The 20095-nt window shown below is 51.4% G+C and overlaps 2 protein-coding genes across 9 annotated transcripts; one reads left to right on the forward strand and one right to left on the reverse strand.

The window, feature by feature from the left end:
• Positions 1-213: 213 nt before the first annotated feature.
• On the forward strand, positions 214-17031 carry EIF5A (eukaryotic translation initiation factor 5A). 5 transcript variants are annotated; one of them, XM_035299830.3, is made up of 7 exons: positions 214-411; positions 1922-2149; positions 14208-14393; positions 15600-15704; positions 15926-16057; positions 16153-16226; positions 16395-17031. In XM_035299830.3, exons 2-6 carry the CDS (start codon positions 2003-2005, stop codon positions 16213-16215), a joined length of 633 nt encoding a protein of 210 aa, XP_035155721.1. In that variant the 5' UTR covers positions 214-411; positions 1922-2002; the 3' UTR covers positions 16216-16226; positions 16395-17031. The 5 variants fall into 5 exon arrangements, with proteins under 5 accessions (XP_035155721.1, XP_035155722.1, XP_054111767.1 ...); XM_035299831.3 differs by lacking the exons at positions 214-411; positions 1922-2149 and adding an exon at positions 11642-11714; XM_054255792.2 differs by lacking the exons at positions 214-411; positions 1922-2149 and adding an exon at positions 12224-12342.
• Positions 17032-17237: 206 nt separating this feature from the next.
• GPS2 (G protein pathway suppressor 2) lies at positions 17238-19913 on the reverse strand. Of its 4 annotated transcripts, none has more exons than XM_002747973.6 (11): positions 19856-19913; positions 19509-19656; positions 19037-19146; positions 18840-18952; positions 18628-18707; positions 18454-18536; positions 18129-18282; positions 17946-18035; positions 17780-17859; positions 17598-17693; positions 17238-17417 (listed from the first exon to the last, which is right to left on the reverse strand). In XM_002747973.6, exons 2-11 carry the CDS (start codon positions 19600-19602, stop codon positions 17334-17336), a joined length of 984 nt encoding a protein of 327 aa, XP_002748019.1. In that variant the 5' UTR covers positions 19603-19656; positions 19856-19913; the 3' UTR covers positions 17238-17333. The 4 variants fall into 4 exon arrangements, with proteins under 4 accessions (XP_002748019.1, XP_008994860.1, XP_078229039.1 ...); XM_008996612.5 differs by having other exon boundaries at positions 17598-17715; XM_078372913.1 differs by having other exon boundaries at positions 17598-17715; positions 19379-19656.
• Positions 19914-20095: the final 182 nt, after the last annotated feature.

The raw sequence follows: 20095 nt of genomic DNA on the forward strand, positions 1-20095 counted from the left end.
GCAGACCCCGCCTCCCAGTCACGGGCCAATCCCAGCCCGGAGGCCCCCTGGCCCGCACGCTGGCCCCGCCTTCCGGACTTCGCACCCCGGTCCCGGCCCCCGCCCGCTGCTCGGTAAGTACACCTGGGCCCCGCCTCTGGGCCGCCACGTGACCGCTCCCGGCCCAACCCATTGGCCGGCGGCCCCTTTCCCCTCCCCCCTCCGCCCCTTTCCACCGGCCGCGGGAAATCAAACGGGCCGGTGGCGCCCCAACCGCCACCTGGCCTTAGCGCGACGGGCGGGGCTGGGGCCGCAGCACTGAGGTTACCCCTAACGACTCGAGCGAAGGGCAGGAGTCTCCAGCCTCGGTTCTGTAGAGAGCAGCACCGCTCGCTTGCACCCTCGAGACCGACCTTGCCCGTAGGCTGCCAGGTGCAGACGCCTTCCGGCCACCACCGCCCTTGCCACCGTCTCCCCACAGGGCGGCGCAGCACACCTGGGGCTGCGGTATCCGCCCGCGGGATAGGCTGGAAAGCGCCGCAGAACCGCTTTCCCGGCTCACACTTGCTCCCACAAACGGGGAACCCTTACTTTTCTATTTTTTTGAGACAGGGTATCGCTCTGTCGCCCAGGGTGCAGTGCAGTGGCGCGATCTCGGCTCACTGAAACCTCTGCCTCCCAGGTTCAAGCGATTCTCCTGCCTTGAGCCACTGCCCCCGGCCTGCCCCTACATATGCTTGTATTGGAATCAAAGTTTACAAGTAATACAATGTGCAGCTCTTCGCTGAGTTGGTTTTATGTTTGTCGGTTTGTGTGTTTGTGTTTTGACACAGGGTCTCCCTCTGTTGCCCAGGCTGGAGTGCAGTGGTGCGATCGTGGCTCACTGCAGCCTCCTCCTCCCGGGTTCAAGCGATTCTCCCTCCTCAGCCTCCTGAGGAGCTGGGATTACAAGCGTGCACCACCACAGCCCAGCTAATTTTTGTATTTTTAGTAAAGACAGGGTTTCACCATATTGGCCAGGCTGGTCTCGAGCTCCTGACCTCTGGTAATCCGTCCACCTCGGCCTCCCAAAGTTCTGGGATGATAGGCGTGAGCCACTGCCTCCGGCTTTGTTTTGATCAATGTGTCTACTCATGTGGCCCATGCTGACCGCTGCACCTCTGATGTCTACCTGCTGGGGACTGTGGTCTCCAGCCAGTAGTCAGGCTTCGGTGGACTCGAGGCCTTTTGCACATGCAGTTTCTTCCGCCTTCGTGTCTCAGGGTGGCCCTTTTCAAGTAGCAGCTTACATACCACTCTTCCCGATCACACCATTCCTTATTTTTCTAATGGCATTTTTGAAAATATGACATGATCCTGACCATTTGTTATTTTACTTCCCCACGCACAGTAGGCTGTAAACTCCACAGCAGTAAGAGCCTTGTAATTACACCAGACCCCTGCAGCAGTGCCTGGTACGACGTACACGCTCAATATTTATCGAATACATTAAAAGCCCCCATTACACAGATAAGAGGGCTGAGGCGCGGTGCGAAGCTTGCATCAGGTTTCTCAGGAGCCTGGGAAGTCCTACCTGGAAGCTGAAATGTTCCTCCCAGAAAAACGAGGCTCCAGCAGTATCTCCTCCCTAGGGCCACCTCCACCACCAGGGAGGACGTGGGTGCGCGTATTTTTAGCCAGGACAGCGCGCCCCGGGACAGCACACGTGCCCCCAGGCGCTGCTCGGCCCGCCCCACGTGCACTTCCCCAGCTTTGCGTCCTCCGCATCTCCTTCCCAGCCCGCGGCCGGCAGCAGCCGCAGAGTCGCCTCTCCCGGTCCCGGGTCGCCCTCTGCCGGCCATTCCCGGAAGCCGCCGGCTCCCGCTTCCTCTTGGTCCCTCCACTTGCTATCCCGCCCGCCCCACTCCTCCGGCCCTTTCAGAGTTAAGATTCTGATTTCCAGGGCATCGGGTACAGTGGACAGAAAAAGAGAAGAGACAAGAAAACAACAAAGTCGCAAGACGAGGCAGTGAAGCATACAAGAATGACCACTGGCCTTGGACTGTTAAGGACCGACTTACCCGTGCCTAGCCCTGAGCTCAAGGAATTGGAGAAGCCTGAGACCAAGGCTGGGGAAGGCAGTCAAGAAACCTCACAGGGTGACCGCTGCAGCAAAAGAATCACATGGAAGGTACAGAGGGAGCTCAGGAGTGGGCCAGTTAGCTACAGGCTAGAGGGTGAGATGAGAGGAACATAAGAAGGGAAGCTGAGCCCTTTTTGTAGTAAGATTAAGAAAATGGGCCGAGCGCGGTGGCTCACGTCTATAATCGCAGCCCTCTGGGAGGCTGAGGCAGGAGAATCGCTTGAACCTGGCAGGTGGAGGTTGCAGTGAGCCGAGATCACGCCATTGCACTCCAGCCTGAGCGATAAGAGCAAAACTCCGTCTCAAATAATAATAATAATATAATAAAATAAAAATACAAAAATTAGCTGGGCGTGGGCACGTCTGTAATCCCAGCTACTCAGGAGGCTAAGGCAGGAGAATCGCTTGAACCCTGGAGGTGGAGGTTGCAGTGAGCCAAGATTGTGCCACTGCACTCCAGCCTGGGCGACAGAGGGAGACTCTGTCTCAACAACAACAAAAAAAAAAAAAAAAAAAAAAAAAAAAAAAAGGAAAAGAAAGAAAAAGCAAATTGGTCGGGGACGGTGGCTCACACCTGTAATCCCAGCACTTTGGGATGCTGAGGTCAGGACTTCGAGACCAGCCTGGACAACATGGTGAAATTCCATTACTACTAAAAATACATAAATTAGCCAGGCATGGTGGTGCACGCTTGTAATCCCAGCTATTCGAGGGGGCTGAAGTAGGAGAATCACTTGAACCAGGGAGATGAAGGTTGCAGTGATTGCAGTGACCTGAGATTGTGCCACCGCACTCCAGTCTGGGCAACAGACTGAGAGACTCTGTCAAAAAAAAAAAAAAAAGAAAGAAAAAAAGAAAAAAAAAGAATGAAAGAAAAGAAAATATCAGGAGATCAGAGGTGGGAGCATTGCAGGGAAGCTTACTCCTGGCTGTTGAAACAACAGCTACACAAGCAACAGCTCTTTGCTCTCTATGCCCATGGAGAAGAATTCGCAGACGTCATAGAGATGCATTTAATTGTCCTGTTCAGATGAAGGATTTGTGCATATAATTTTCTTTTTTGTTTTTGAGACAGGGTCCCACTCTGTCATCCTGGCTGGAGTGCAATGGCAGCATCTCAGCTCATTGCAGCCTCCACCTTGAGGGCTCAAGTGATCCTCCCATCTCAACCTCCCACCTGTATAGTTAACTGACCCAATCCTGAGCTGGGACCACAGGCACATGCCACCGGGCCCGGCTAATTGTTTGTACTTTTTGTGGAGAGGGGGTTTCACCCTGGGTGAACTCCTGGGCTCTATCACTCACCTTGGCCTTCCAAAGTGCTGGGATTACAGGTGTGAGCCACCAAGCCTGGCCATAATTTTCTAGTTATTTAAATATTCTTAAGTACTACAGATAACAACAGCTCTAGACACTCTAGTGAAAAGGCTTCCTTCTTTTTCTGTCACTTCTTTCCATTTGTTCCTGCTCACCTGAAGTGTTCTCTACCTATCTGTTTTGTTCATTACTTAAAAACAAAACAGGCTAGACGCGGTGGCACATGTTTGTAATCACAGCATTTTGGGAGGCCAAAACAGGAGAACTGCTTGAGCTCAGGAGTTCAAGACCAGCCTGGGCAACATCATGAGACCCTGTCTCTACAAAAAATACAAAAATTAACTGAAGGTGGTGACATGCACCTGTAGTCCCAGCTACCTGGGAGGCTGAGGTGGGAGGATTGCTTGAGCCTAGGAGGTCAAGGCTGCAGTGAGTGATTGTGCCCCTGCACTTTAGCCTGGGTGACAGAGTGAGACCCTGTCTCAAAAAAATAAAAGTAAAGTAAAATTAAAAAGAATCCTGCTTTCTCAACTATTAACCTGTATATCTCCATTATTATTATTATTATTATTATTATTTGAGACGAATCTCTCTCTGTTGTCAGGCTGGAGTACAGTGGCCCAATCTCAGCTCACTGCAACCTCCACCTCCTGGGTTCAAGTGAGTCTCATGCCTCAGTCTCCCAAGTAGCTGGGATTACAGGCACATGCCACCACACCCAGCTAACTTTTTTTCTTTTTTCTTTTTATTTATTTATTTTTGAGACGGAGTTTCGCTCTTGTTACCCAGGCTGGAGTGTAATGGTGCAATCTAGGCTCACTGTAACCTCTGCCTCCTAGGTTCAGGCAATTCTCCTGCCTCAGCCTCCCAAGTAGCTGGGATTACAGGCACATGCCACCACACCCAGCTAACATTTTTTATTTTTAGTAGAGAGGAGGTTTCACCATTTTGGCCAGGATGGTCTCAATCTCCTGACCTCGTGATCCACCGGCCTCAGCCTCCCAAAGTGCTGGGATTCCTGCACCCAACCCAATCTTCATTATTTGAACACCAAATTTCCTGAAACCAGTCTTTGCTGTGCTTACTTCTTCAACTTTCTTTCATACCCCACCAACCCAAATCTGGTTTCTGCCCATCACACCACCGTGACAGCTTCTTCAGTGAGGGCCCACTGTCCCTTCTCAGTTGAGACTTGCAGTGGATGGCTTCTGGTTCCCTTTGGCCTCCATCAAGGGAAGTGTTCCTGCCACAGCTTCCACAACCTAACGTTCCCTGTGACCTCAACCTCTCCTGTTATGCTTTGTTATGCTTGTTCTACTTCATCAACCCCAGTGTTTCCTAGGCCATGTTTTCCTGCCATCTCCTTTTTTTTTTTTGAGATGGAGTCTCACTCTATAACCCAGGCTAGAGTGCAGTGGCGTGATCTCAGCTCACTGCAACCTCTGCCTCCCAGGTTTAAGTGAATATTCTACCTCAGCCTCCCTAGTAGAGTAGCTGGGATTTCAGGCATGCCTGGCTAATTTTTTTTTTTTTTTTTTTTTTTGGTAGTAGAGATGGAGTTTCACCATTATGGCTAGGTTGGTCTTGAACTCCTGACCTCAAGTGATCCACCTGCCTCAGCCCCCCAAAGTGCTGGGATTACAGATGTGAGCCACCGTGCCCAGCCAACCCTTCTTTAGGTTGTTCTACCCATTTCCCTGGCTCCGGTGACCACTTTCTGATGGCTCTCAAACTTGTGTCTCCCCCTGAGTTCTTCCCACCTTCTGCCAGACCCTCAAGTCAGGTTCTCTCAAGTCAGCTGCTCCTCAGACTTCTGGAACTTGATGAGTCATTTTAGGTCATTTTCTTTTCTGTTCTTTTCTTTTTTTGAGACAGTCTTGCTCTGTCACCAGGTTGGAGTGCAATGGCGCAATCTCAGCTCACTGCAACCTCCACCTCCCGGGTTCAAGCAATTCTCCTGCTTCAGCCTACAGGTGCCCGCCACCACGACCAGCTAATTTTTGTATTTTTAGTAAAGACGGAGTTTTACCATGTTGGCCAGGATGGTCTCGATCTCTTGACCTTGTGATCCACCTGCCTCGGCCTCCCAAGTGATTACAGGCATAAGCCACCATGCCTGGCCATTTTTTTTTTGAGACTAAGTCTCACTCTGTCACCAGGCTGGAATGCAGTGGTGTGATGTTGGCTCACTGCAACCTTCACCTCCCAGGTTCAAGCAATTCTCCTGCCTCAGCCTCCCAAGTAGCTGGGACTACAGGTGCATGGCACCACACTGAGCTAATTTTCGTATTTTTAGTAGAGATGGGTTTTACCAGGTTGGCCAGAATTTCTATCTCTTGACCTCATGATCCGCATGGCCCATCAAAGTGCTGGGATTCCAGGCGTGAGCCACGGAGCCCTGTGCCTTAAGTCATTTCAATTCATTTATAAATAATCTGACACTGCCATATCTTTGTCGGTCTATTGTGAATCTGGCTAACTTAAGTCAGGTGTACCCTTATTCAACATTAAATTGATATTTATAACGTACCAAGTATTTCTCAGGAACAATTCTAGGAGCTGAGTACATGCTGGTGAACAAAACAAACAGGTTCCTATCCCTTATACAGATTTATTCTAATGAGGAAAACCAGACTTTAATAAAACAATTATACAAATAGATTAATATGACAGTCTATGACAAATGCTTTTTTTGCTCTGAGAGCATATAACTCAAGAAGCCTACTTAGCCTGAGAGGTCAAGAAAGGCTTTCCTGAAGAAGTCACTTGAGTTGGCAAAAGAAAATGATGGACCTTCCAAAGCTGAAGACTCTGTCCTGGACTGTGGCGATCCCACAGACACAACACCACTGCTGGTCTTCCCAGGTGCTATCTCGTCATACCACGATACTACATGATATTTTGCCCTTGTCTTTCTTGGTGTATGCATTAGTTTTCTGTCCACATTATGCTTCTTCTAGATTGAATGGAAGCTCTTGGGGGCTGTGACTACCCAAGTCCCGTTTGATATCATCGAGTTTGTGGCTTAGTCTTAGCTCAGTCGAGACACTTAGTCAATGTCTCAGAGCAATGTACCAAATGAGACTGTCAAGCTGGGTGCGGTGGCTCATGCCTGTAATCCCAGCATTTTGGGAGGCCAAGGCAGGCAGTTCACCTGCGGTCAGGATTTCGAGACCAGCCTGGCTAACATGGTGAAACCCCATCTCTACTAAAAATACCAAAAAAAAGAAAAAGAAAAAAAATTAGCTGGATGTGGTGGCACACACCTGTAGTCCCAGACACTTGGGAGGCTGAGGCAGGAGAATCGCTTGAACCCGGGAGGTGGAGGTTGCAGTGAGCAGAGATCTTGCCACTGTGCTCCAGTGTCAGCAGCAGAGTGACACTCTGTCACAAAAACCAAAAAGCAAACAAAAAAACTGTTGGCCAGGCAAGGTGGCTCCCGCCTATAATCCCAGCACTTTGGGAGGACAAATTGGGCAAATCAGTAGAGCCCAGGAGTTCAAGACCAGCCTGAGCAACATGGCAAAGCCCATCTCCTCAAAAAATACAAAAAACAGCTGGAGATGGTGGTGTACACCTGTAGTCCCAGCTACTCAGGAGGCTGAGGTGGGAGGATCACCTGACTCCGGGAGGCAGAGGCTGCAGCGAGTCATAATGGTGACATTGCACTCTAGTGTGGGTGACAGAGCAAGACCCTATTTCAAAAAAAAAAAAAAATGATGCTGGTAACCCCAGCACTTTAGGAGGCCAAGGTGGGCAGATCACTTGAGGTCAGGAGTTCGAGACCAGCCTGATCTTAAGCTGAAACCTCGTCTCTACTAAAAATACAAAAAATTAGCCGGGTGTGCTGGCATGCGCCTGTAATCCCAGCTGCTTGGAAGGCTGAGGCAGGAGAATCGCTTGAACACAGGAGGTGGAGTTAGCAGTGAGCCAAGATTGTACCGCTGCACTCTAGCTTGGGTGACAAACAGTTTGAGACTCCGTCCCCCCAAAAAGTAATAATGCTGCTTTGAACATTTATGTACAACACTTCTCTCTCTCTCTCTTTTTTTTTTTTTGGAACAGGGTCTTACTCTGTTCTCCAGGCGGGAGTACAGTGGTATGATCACAGCTCACTGTAGCCTTGAACTCCTAAGCTCATATAGTCCTCCTGCTTCAGCCTCCCCAATAGCTGGGACTACATGCACACATGACCACACCTGTCTAATTTTTTATTTTTCATTTGTAGAGACAGGGTCTCGCCATGTTGCCCAGGCTAGTCTCAAACTCCTGGACTCAAGCAATCCTTTCTCCTTGGCCTTCCAAAGTGCTGGGATTACAGGTGTCAGCCACCATCATACCTGGCCCAAGACTTTTTAAATTTTTATTTATTTTTTATTATATTCTAACCAGTGTCATGTGACACTATCTTTTTTTTTTAGACAGAGTCTCACTCTGTCGCCCAGGCTGGAGTGCAGTGGCACAATCGTGGCTCACTGCAACCTCCGCCTCCTGGGTTCAAGCAATTCTCCTGCCTCAGCCTCCCAAGTAGCTGGGACAACAGGCATGCCCTGCCATGCCCAGCTAGTTTTTGTATTCTTAGTAGACACAAGGTTTCACCGTGTTGGCCAGGCTGGTGTTGATCTCCTGACCTCGTGATCTGACCACCTCAGCCTCCCAAAGTGCTGAGATTATAGGCATGAGCCACCGCGCCCGGTCTTTTTGTTTGATTGTTTTTGTTTTTTGTTTGAAACAGAATCTTGCTCTGTTGCCCAGGCTGAAGTGCAGTGGCAGAGTCTTGGCCTACTGCAACCTCCACCTTCTGGGTTAAAGTGATTTTCAGCTTCCTGAGTAGCTGGGATTACAGATGCATGCCACCATGCCTAACTTTTGTAATTTTAATAGAGACGGAGTTTTGCCATGTGGGCTAGGCTGGTCTGGAACTCCTGACTTCAAGTGATCCTCCCACCTCAGCCTCCCAAAGTGCTGGGATTGCAGGTGTGAACCACCACACCCAGCCTAAAATTAACCTTTTTTTTTTTGAGACAGAGTCTTGCTCTGTTGCCCAGGCTGGAGTGCAGTGGCACGATCTTGGCCCACTACAGCCTCCCAAGTTCAAGCAACTCTCCTCTGCAACCATGCCCAACTAATTTTTGCATTTTTAGTAGAGACGGGTTTTCTTTCTTTTTTTTTTGAGATGGAGTTTCACTCTTGTTACCCAGGCTGGAGTGCAATGGCATGATCTCGGCTCACCGCAACCTCCGCCTCCTGGGTTCAAGCAATTCTCCTGCCTCAGCCTCCCGAGTAGCTGGGACTATAGGTGCGTGCCACCATGCCCAGCTAATTTTTGTATTTTTAGTAGAGACAGGGTTTACCTTGTTGACCAGGATGGTCTCGATGTCTTGACCTCGTGATCCACCTGCCTTGGCCTCCCAAAGAGCTGGGATTATAGGTGTGAGCCACCGCGCCTGGCCTGGAGACGGGTTTTCACCATGTTGGCCAGGCTGGTCTCAAACTCCTGACCTCATGATTGACCCACTTCAGCCTCCCGAGGTACTAGGATTACAGGCATGAGCCACCTACCACACCCAGCCAAAAATTAACCATTTTAAAATGAACAATCCAGTGGTATTTAGTGCATTCACAGTGGTATACAAACATCACCTCTGTCTAGTTCCATCACCTCTGTCTAGTTCTATTTTCATCACTGAAAGCTTCATACCATTAATCAGTGACTCCCAATTCCCCTCTTCCCCTAGCACTTAGCAACCACAAATCTTTCTGTTTCTGTGGATTTATCTATTCTAGATACTTTCTAAGAGTGGAATCATAGAATATGTGACCTTTTGCGTCTGAGCTTTTTTTCACTTAGCATAGTGTTTTCCAAGATTCATTCAGTTATATCATGTACTTAATCTCTTTTCATGGCTAAATAATATTCCACATTTTTAAAATCCATTCATCTATTGACAGACATTAGGGTTTTTTTCTACCTTTTTGCTACTGTGAATAAGTGCTGCTATGAATACTCACATGCCTGGATTTGCCTGAGTACCTGTTTTTAAATCTTTGGTAGTATATATATGTTGGAGTGGAATTGCTGGGTCATATAAACAATAAATACTTTGCTTTGAAAAAAGCAGGTGTTAGACTTTTTTTTTTTTTTTGAGACGGTTTTGCTCTTGTCTCCCAGGCTGGAGTGCATTGTGCGATTCTTGGCTCAGCAACCTCCACCTCCTGGGTTCAAATGATTCTCATGCCTCAGCCTTCTGAGTAGCTGGGATTACAGGTGCCCACCACCACACCCAGCTAATTTTTGTATTTTTGGTAGAGACAGGGTTTCACCATGTTGGCCAGGTTGCTCTTGAGCTCCTGACCTCAGGTGATCTGCCGGCCTCAGCCTCCCAAAGTGCTAGGATTACAGCCATGAGCCTTCATGCCGGTCAGTGTTGGACTTTTGAACAACGTACTCACAAAGTTTTTTGTTGTTGTTTTGTTTTGTTTTGTTTTAGCAAAGGAAAGGGCATGAATTTCAGAAAATGGAAGGGAAGTACTGGGGGTTAGTATTATATGCTACACAAATGTAGTAATTCAATCTAGTGTTTGCAGTTCACATGTATCGTGTCACAAGACTTGTTTTTTTAAGGGATGGAGTCTCTATTGCCCAGGATCAAGAGCAGTGGTGGGGACAATAGCTCACTGAAGCCATGAACTCCTAGACTCCAGCTATCCTTCCACCTTGGCCTCCCAAGAAAGAAGAGTAGCTAGGTCTACAGGTACCAGTCACTGAGCTGGGCTTCTTTTGTTTTTGTTTAATTCTTTATTTGTAGAGACAGGATCTTGTTATGTTGCCCAGTCTTGTCCATAACTGCTAGCCTCACAGGATCCTTCCACTTCAGCCTCCCAAAAAAGCTAAGACTACAGGCGTGAGCCACTATGGCCAGCCCATGTTGCAGAATTTTTACAACGTCCTGAAAAATTGAGTTCAGGCATCATTATTCTTCTCATTTTATGGGAAGAAAATCAAGGCAGAGCTATGTGAAGTAATTCCTTAAAGACACAAAAGGAGGACGAGATCTGAAGACCTGATCTTTGGTCGATTTCAGTCTTTTTTTTTTTTTGACAAGAGTCTTGCTCTGTCGCCCAGGCTGGAGTGCAGTGGCTGATCTCGGCGTACTGCAACCTCCGCCCCCCGCGTTCAAGTCAGTCTCCTGCCTCAGCCTCCCGAGTAGCTGGGATTACAGGCACATGCCACCACACCCGGCTAATTTTATATTTTTAATGGGGACCGGGTTTCACCATGTTGGCCAGGCTGGTCTGGAACTCCTGACCTCAAGTGATCCGCCCGCCTCAGCCTCCCAAAGTGCTAGGATTACAGGCTTGAGCTACCGTGCCCAGCCGCTCGTTTCAAGTCTTGTTACCCAACAAGGCAGCCATGAAGGTAGTACTAGAAAGCCAGGAATTGGAAGACTATGACGTTTCAGGAAAAGCAGCAGAGTTCTTCCCTAAGATGGGGGTAGGAGGAGGGCAAAGAAAACAAAGGTGGTTAGATAGATTGTCTCCAGCTTCAGGTCTCCTATGATTAAGACAATGTCAATGTAATCTAATATACCACTTTTTTTTTTTTTTTTTTTTGAGACAAAGTCTTGCTGTGTCGCCCAGGCTGGAGTGCAGTGGTGCAATCTCGGCTCAGAGCAACCTCCGCCTTCTGGGTTCAAGCAATTCTCCTGCCTCAGCCTCCCCACTAGTTGGGATTACGGGCGCCTGCCACCACGCCCTGTACATTTTTTTTTTTTTTTTCACTAGAAACGGGGTTTCACTATGTTGGCCAGGCTGGTCTTGAATTCCTGACCTCGTGATCCGATTGCCCCGGCCTCCCAAAGTGCTGGGATTACAGGTGTCAGCCACCACTCCCGGCCCACCACTCTTTTTATAGACAGTTTTTTCTAAAGGACCTCGTAGACAATTCTTTTGGTAGCCGCAGAGCATAGCTGGGGAAAAGACAGGAATACTACCTAAGCCTCTTTACTGAGGACCTAACAGTGGAATGGCCTCTATGAATGCCACAGGGACCAATACCGACTGAGGGCTTAAACAAGATGGTGTCGCCGCAGGACCGCTCTATCTTCCCGGATGAACTCTATGGCACAGCATGGGCATTCGATTTAGAGAAGTGAAGCCGAGATGGGTGGCAACCTGACCACACTAGCGCGCTAGGAAGAGTGGTACGGAAAGACATCTCCCGCGCATGTGTGGAATTGAGGGGACGGATTGCAAGACAAGGGGCCCACCCCACAGAGCAAGTTTTCTGAAACGTGTGAGTCGTTTAAGTCCAGTTAAAGCCGAGGTGGGGCGTATCCTGCGACGCATGCGTTCTAGGCGAGACAAGCGATATAGTGGCGTGGTCTTTTCAACGCCCGGCGTGCAGACGACGTCTGAGGTGGAAGGGGCGTTTAAGATTCCAAATACGCATGCGTTCTGAGACCGAGGCGTTTCCTTCGGAGGGTGTGGAGTGCAGGGCTCCTTATTGCGCAGGCGCAAGGACTGTCCGGTAGGACGAGCGGTCTATCAAGGGGAGGGAAGAGGAGGTTGAAGAGATTAAAACCGGGTGCGCCTGCGCGTTGCCGATTAGTTAGAAGCGCTCAGGGTTTGTGAGAGGCGGAGTCACGTATGCGCGTCATTGGACGGGTAGGTGGGAGGGAGGGTGGAGATGGGATGGGTGTGTGCGCTTGCGCAGTGCGGGGGTGGAGGGCGGAGGAGATAGATAGCACGCTTGCGCGGCTGTCATAGGGCTGCTTGGTTGGTCAGTGGGGAGTCGGCGCCTGCGTACTAAGACCCGTGTGCAGCAGCGGCGGCGGCGGTAGAGGCGGCGGCGGCAGCGGGCTCGGAGGCAGCGGTTGGGCTCGCGACGGGCGGACGGGGTCGAGTCAGTGCGTTCGCGCGAGGTGAGAGCGGGCAGGGCGCGCGTGCGCGGTACCTTGACTTGGGCCTGGGAGGAGAGATGGAACTGCGCGGGGGTCGGGGAGGGGGCAGAGGGGAGCGGCGGCCGCCGCGGCACGGGCTTGGTCTGAGAGGGGAGCGAGGTGCGGAGAGGCGCGGGTGCGCGCCCTGGTTGGCGCGCAGGGTGACGGTTGGGGCCGGCCCGGTGACGTTGGAGCGACGCAGGGAGGGGGACGGTGAGCCGCGCGGCCGCCACGCGGGAGAGGCCGCCAGGCGGCCACGCTGGGGCGAGGGCCAGGTGCCAGATCGGCCCACAGGGGCAAGGGTACCTCGCCGTTGAGGACCGGGCGCCGCGCGGCCACGTGAGGTGGGGGAGGGGGCTATTCGGTGAGAGGGTATGTTGGGGGGGGTTGGCAGACGGTCGGGGGGAGGGGAGGCGGTGTGGCTCTGGCCTGGCGTAGCCTCTGAGGAGGGGGCGGCCGCGGCACCGGAAGTGCCCCCCACGGGAGGCTGCCCTCGGGGTCTCAGGCCGCATGGCGGAGCATGGACCGGGGCCGCATGGCAGCGCGGGGACCCCTCCCCCTCTGTCCCGTCCACCGGAAGCCCCTGACGGCCACATGGTCGGCAGGAGCCGGCAGCTCCTGCCGCGGGGAGAGCTAGTCCTTGCGGGGGGTCCTAGGGTGCCTGGGATTTTGAGGAGTGGGAGAAGCCTGAGGCCCGGGTCCTGATTACCCCGGAGGGCCCGCCGCAGGCATATGTTAGCGCTTCCCAACCTCATGGGCCCCTGGAGCTTTCCTCCAAAACCTTCCTGGAAAGTGAGGCGGCCAGCCAGGTGTAAGTGGCACTCCTCCGAGCAGGGAGGCTGGAGAAATGGGGAAACTGAGGGCGTTTGGACAGGAGCCCTACTCTTCTGTCGGCCCGTGCCGACAGCGCGTTAAAGTCTCAGGCAGTTTCCCACCGTGATAGGCGCTCTTCACCTTGTCGCTGTCTTCCCGTTGTAACTGGTTTGGGAGTTCCTCAGTTTCGAAGTCCTTAACTCTACTAGCCTAGTATGATTTCTACTACTCACTACTACCAACGTTTTGCTTTCATTTTATTGTCATTCACCACCCCCCACCTCTCCCACTTTCTACTGACTGTACTGGCCCGGCCTGAAAAGCCGACAGAACAGATGCATCCTGGGAAAAGTGGGAGGACCTTCCAGGAGAGGCTGGGTTCCTGGGTTCTCTTTGGGAACCATGATCGAGCTGTTTGGCAGGGGGATCATTTCGGAAACAACTTTGCTTTCTCCCCCTTGGCTCCATCTGCAAGTGCATGTTGGCGAGGCGGGAATCCCCCAAAGAGGCCTTGTGGTTTCCTGTAGCAGTGACTGGTTTGTGTGTGGATGGGGGGGCGGGTTGTAACAGATGGGTGGGGCCTTGTCCTCTGGTCTCCACCCTCCCCCCCTCACATTAGCCCTGCCCTTTTGCTGGATCATAGCTGCTCACCTAATTATAGCCCTGGTTATATGTGGGGGAGAGGGGTGGTTGGTTTCAGTGGCAAGTAACACCTGAGTCCTCCCCCGTCCCAAGAAGTAGGTCTTTTCTCATCTCTGAGTTTTGACACTCCAGCTCCCTGAAGCCTTCCTTTCCCAAGCCACCACTTTAGCTTTGATTTGTGGGGGAGAAACCAGCTATTCAACCCTCCCATATACACACCAGTTCTTGAGTATATTTGAGCCCAGTCAGTATTTAAGTTCAGGAACTTTGACTTTATTTTAGGTGGGTAATGGAATAAAGAGTTGGGAAAATGTTTCTAGAGAGAAATGGGATAGATTGGAGGTCCTGTTAGCCTCCATGCTTATTCACTTCAGTTCTCTTCTTGGCTCTAGTTGGAATCGAAGCTTCTTAAAATGGCAGATGATTTGGACTTCGAGACAGGAGATGCAGGGGCCTCAGCCACCTTCCCAATGCAGTGCTCAGCATTACGTAAGAATGGCTTTGTGGTGCTCAAAGGCCGGCCATGTAAGATCGTCGAGATGTCTACTTCGAAGACTGGCAAGCACGGCCACGCCAAGGTTAGAATTTCACCTCCACATCTTGCTTTCCCCATGCTTCCAGTATCCTTGGCGCTCCCAGCAGCAAGTTGCCAACAGTGCTGACCTTCCTTTGACTTTGCTTTGACTGTCTGATTCCTTTTGTTTAGGACTCAGCCCTTATATCCATTGAGACCACTACACCTGCTCCCCAGTCTTCAGCCTCTTCTGGTTACCCTTCTGTCCCCCCATCATTCTTTGGCATTCCCTCCTTTTCTCCAGCTTTGTGCCAGTCTCAGGACTTCAATTCACAGGCCTTTATGCTCTAGCTATTCAGTTGCTCCCTTCTTATTCTTGGTTTTCACTTTTTCTGTTTCTTTCTTCCCTTGAGCCGTTGTAGGTGGTTGTTTCCATCACTATGCCCAAGGTTTCTCCAGTTCTGACAGAATGAGGCCTTCCCCTGGAGGGAGGGACTCCCGCATTAATTCTGAACTCTCAGATCACTTTGCTGCTTGATTCCTCAGTTCTAACTTTTCCTTGGGAACTCTGCTGCAGGATCCCACTCTCCTTGGGTTTCTTGAGCCACCATGCTTTCTTGGGTTTTAACATTCTTGCCATCACTTCTCTCATCACCTCAGACTTATCCTCTTTAGAATTTTTTTCAACCTGGTTTGTTCTTGTTGAATTTCTTGTGGTGATCTTCCTTAATCAGTTTTTCCATCTTTTGACTTGACGTTGATCTTGAGTTATTCCCTAATGGCTAGATCCTTCTCTGTGCTCTTCTGGCATCCTTATTTTCTAGCTGCATAGTTATTTCTTATCTCCCTGCAAGTCCCTTTTTCTTTTCAGCTCTTTCACATTTCTTCTTGTTTTCTTAACCATTTCCTTCTACCTTCCTTATTTCCCAGTTTCTCAGTTCCTTATCCTGGTGTCCAGAAAACTCTTCCAAACTTGTACCCAGACTCCTCCCACCTCCCCTAGACTCTTAGCATTAACTGTCTTCTCTAAGCCTGTCATGCCATTTTCTCTTGTGCTGCCAACCCCAATCCCGGTGGTCTTTTAGCCTCTGTTGGTTGGTTTTAAGAGGCTTTACTGTTTCTTGAGTTGATTGGTTCAATTCCAATACTCCCAGTCTTTGCCCCAACAGTGTAGTCTGACTTCCCTCATCAGGCAAGATCAATTTGAGCCTTTACTTTCTCCATCTTAAGCGAGTTTGGTTGGGTTTCTCTCTGTGATGCATACATACAGGTCCACCTGGTTGGTATTGACATCTTTACTGGGAAGAAATATGAAGATATCTGCCCGTCAACTCATAATATGGATGTCCCCAACATCAAAAGGAATGATTTCCAGGTATGTAGATGGTCTGAATGAAGATGGGTTAGTGGTTTATGGTGGAGGGGGATTGGAGGACAGGGACTGACCAGAAGAGCTTGTGCTGGGAGATAGGAGGGAAATGGCAGGAGAGGGTATTTGGTATTAGTTTGCTGTCATTCCAATCTGTCTCAGAGCCTTTACTCTCAGCCTACCTGGGCTAGTTACTACCTTCAGCTTCCTTCCCTATGTGCCCCCAGCTGATTGGCATCCAGGATGGGTACCTATCACTGCTCCAGGACAGTGGGGAGGTGCGAGAGGACCTTCGTCTGCCTGAGGGAGATCTTGGCAAGGAGATTGAGCAGAAGTATGACTGTGGAGAAGAGATCCTGGTATGGTGCCTCCCTCCCTGCTTTTGTGCTCAGCTTTGCTCTGTACATTTTTTCCTCTGAGCTCAGACATCTGGCTGTCCCTCTTGCTCCTCCAGATCACGGTGCTGTCTGCCATGACAGAGGAGGCAGCTGTTGCAATCAAGGCCATGGCAAAATAACTGGCTCCCTGGTGAGTGTCACAAATCCTTCACTGTCGCCTTTACATTTTGTTGTCCTCACTCAGCAGAGCTGCTCTAGTCTTAATTGCTCCTTTCTGCCCCTAGCTTGGCCCTGTCTTCCCTCTCCTTCCTGTTGAAGGTGTATTATCCTGTCTTACCAATTTCTTTCTCCAACCCAGGGTGGCGGTGGTGGCAGCAGTGATCCTCTGAACCTGCAGAGGCCCCCTCCCCCAGCCTGGCCTGGCTCTGGCCTGGTCCTAGGCTGGACGACTCCTACACAATTTATTTGACGTTTTATTTTGGTTCCCCCCCCCAATCTGTCGGGGAGCCCCTGCCCTTCACCTAGCTCCCTTGGCCAGGAGCAAGCGAAGCCATGGCCTTGGTGAGCTGCCCTCCTCTCCTCCCCTCACACTACAGCTCTGGTGGGGGAGAAGGGGTGGGTGCTGCTTGTGGATTTTTTTTTTTTTTTTTTTTTTTTTTTTTTTTTTTTTTATTCAATCTGGAATCAGAAAGCAGTGGATTCTGGCAAATGGTCCTTATGCCCTCCCCACTCATCCCTGGTCTGGTCCCCTGTTCCCCATGGCCCTTTACCCTAAGCACCATCCCAACAGAATGGGGACCAGCCCCTCCCCTGCCTGCGTCTCTCTCCCCAAACCCCTTTAGATGGGGAGGGAAGAGGAGGAGGGGGAGGGGACTTGCCCCTCCTCAGGCATCTGGGAGGGCCCTGCCCCCATGGGCTTTACCTTTCCCTGCGGGCTCTCTCCCCGATACATTTGTTAAAATCAAACCTGAATAAAACTACAAGTTTAATATGAAGCCCCCAACTCAGCTGCTTATTTCAATTAAATGGGTATATTTGGAACCCACAAAAAGACTGACCTCTGCCACTGAGTTCATTGAAACCCACTATCTGTATCACTTTGACTTGCTGTAGACCTGCCAGCCTAACCCAACCCTTCAAGCAGCCTTGACCTATTCCAGACAGTTGGGTGGGAGGCAACACAAACAGCAGCAGCCAGGGGCAGTGGCAGGTAGATTTTATTGGCCTGGGACACACAGGGGGTACCCTCACCCACAGTAGGATGGGGGGTATGGTGTTGAAGATAATAATCTGATGGTCACTTGTGGTAGAATCGCGGGTTCTGGCTGTGTTGGATGAAGGGGAGCCGAGGGCCAGGTTGGCTGGTAGCTGCAAAGCCCGACTGGCGGTGGTGATGAAAAGAGGGCTTTGTCACTGGGCATACTTTCCCTTCCACTAATACCCTTACTGATAACCACCCCCAAAGAGGAAGGTAAAACCAGATGATGTGGGCCACCTGTCCTACCTAATTCTGCTTTTCTGGGATAGGGATTCTGACAGGTAAGGTTATTACCATTCTTACCTTTCCTGCTGGTTGGATCTGCACAGGGAGCTGGGGGGAAGCAAGGAGTCCAGGGGCTGGATGCAGAGCCTGGGGGTGCATGGGGCGCAGAGAGGACTGCAGAGAACAGAGTCAGGGCCTGACGCATACTGAAGCTCCTCTTAACATATCCTTAACCCTGACCTCCCAAGCGCCATACTCACTGAGTCAGAGAAGCCCGTCTGCTGGTTAGCATGTTCCATCTGCTTTTGCAAGGACAGGGCACCACCAGGCTGGAGGAAACCTAGGTGGGGAGCAGGGGCATGTGAAACAATGAGACAGGGAGGGGAGGACCCAGAGAGCTAGAGGTCCTGCATGGGATGTTATCACCTGTCTGAGTGGGCTGAAAGTGGCCGTGTACCGCATAGGGCTGTGGTTGTGGCTGAGATAGGTACTGCACTGCAGGGAACGCTGAAGGAGCTGAGAAAGAGACACGGCTATTAACCCTTTACTCAATAGCATTCCTCTTTTGACCCTGAGGAAAGCCAAGCCCCCATCCCTCCGACGACTCACCTCTGAGCTGCTGACTAGGACTATAAGCTGGCTGTGTGGGCCCATAGTGAGGTGGGGGCTGAGCAGTCCCATAGGCACCACCAGGACTGCCTTGGAATTGTCCATGCTCTGGTGTCCCCGCAAAAGCAGCTGCTGAGCCCACATAGTGCCGAGTCTAAGGAGGGAGAATGAGAACTCACCTACAAGCTCCATGAAAGCTGAAACTCAGTGACTTGTGTATATCTTTATGCTCTTGTTTCCCCCTAAATTTAAGTGCTTGATATGTCTGTGACTTGAATACTGGTGGCAAGGATATTTGGGACTAGGCATCCAATCCTATTCTTACCGTAAGCACTTGGGGTCCAAACATTTGTTTGGCTCTGTCAGCTGCCATAAGCGTGCCTGGGCGATTGTGTCCTCCAGGGCTCCCTAGAAAGGGAGAAGGGCGGCAGGATGCTGAAATGGTAGGCTGCAACCTCAAAGAAGGCTGGTTCTATCAGGTAGTTTTTTTAATCCTCACCTTGCATGCTGAGGAGATGAGTTCCTGTGTGAACAGTCAGGCTCTGCTGGTATGCAGCTGATGTCAGGGTGGTCAGGTCACTGGAGCGGAAGGAAAACAGATCAAAGTCAAGGACAGACACTCTCTCTTTTGTCGTTAAAACACTGGTTGTCTTACTATCTGATCCCAGTTCCACTTAGCCCCCATTTCGGTTTTTATCACTCTGATCCCACCTTTGTTCCTTTCGCCTCCGTTTTTCTTCCTCATGTAAAACTTTCTTGAGCTGCAGGAAAAGCTGGTGCTTTTCTTCCTGTAGGGCCAAAAGCTTCTCCTGCAACTTCAGAATCTGGTATGGGGTGGGGAGAGAAGATGAAGGCAGGGAGAGTCAAGGGAAGAATTTAGAGCTTGGAGAGATCAAGGGACTGCTTACTTGTTCCTTGGTCTCCTCTAGTGACATTCTCTCTTCCATCTCCTTTTTCTTCCTTCTTTCTTGCTCTTCCTTCATCTTCTGTTCCATCATCTTGTCCACCTCTTCTTCCTCTGGAGAATCACGCAGAATGAGGAAGAGGCAGGGTAGTAAAAATTCCAACGTTACAGATTGAAGACCAGCAAAACCCAGTCATCCCAACACGCCTGTGGGCTCTTTGCCTCGAGGGGACAAGCTCCCCAACGCTGCAATAGGGAATGGAATGGAGAGACTTTATCAGGTGCTCTCCAAGGTCCTTCCCAGCTCAAGGGTCCTGGAGAGTGGACTAGGACGCTTAAATCCTACCACAACAGAGCTGTTCGTTCCCTCCTCTGCGCTCGGCAGCGGGCGCGCAGGTTGGCCGGTGGGTTGGGGCCAGCCCTGAGGTACAGGAGCCATTCTGGGCCGTATGCCCTCCGCTATGGCCCCGGCTCACCCTGCCTCTTGCGCTCCCGTTCCATCATAATGTGCCGGTGCAGCGCCCTGGCCATGGCGTTGGAAAGCTTGGGGCGCTCCAGAAGTGCAGGCATGGTGCTGCCGTGGACGCCCGGCTCTGTCTCTCACTGCCAGACCTCAGACGAGACCTACGGAGAGGCGGGCGCTCAGAGGGGCCCGCGCCCGGCTCAGGCGGAAACCCGCTCGCCGCCCCGGTCACGTGTCCCGGGAGCCCGCCACCCGGCCGAGCCCGCAGCCCCCGCTCCAGCACGCGCGCGGGCGGCGCTGGGTCCCCGGCTCGGTGCTGCCGCTCCCTGCCTGGCCAGCCCGGACGCCAACCCTCCTTACCAGCCTTCTCTGCGCTTTTTCCGCGGCTCCGGCGCGCCCTGGACCCTACGTCACATCCGGTGGCCCGACGAGTCCTTCCGGAGTCACGGCGGCGGCCGATCTCACTGATTGGGTGGGAGAAGGCGGAAGCGCGATGCGACGGGTACCCGCGGCGTCCAAACCCCGTCGCCGCACAACTGCCTTGGCATCTTCAGTTCTCTTAATTTCGCGGGCCCGCCTGGCAGTACCCCAGGGGACGCA

This window comes from Callithrix jacchus, chromosome 5 (genome assembly GCF_049354715.1).
Source record: "Callithrix jacchus isolate 240 chromosome 5, calJac240_pri, whole genome shotgun sequence".
Classification (NCBI taxonomy): Eukaryota; Metazoa; Chordata; class Mammalia; order Primates; family Cebidae; genus Callithrix; species Callithrix jacchus.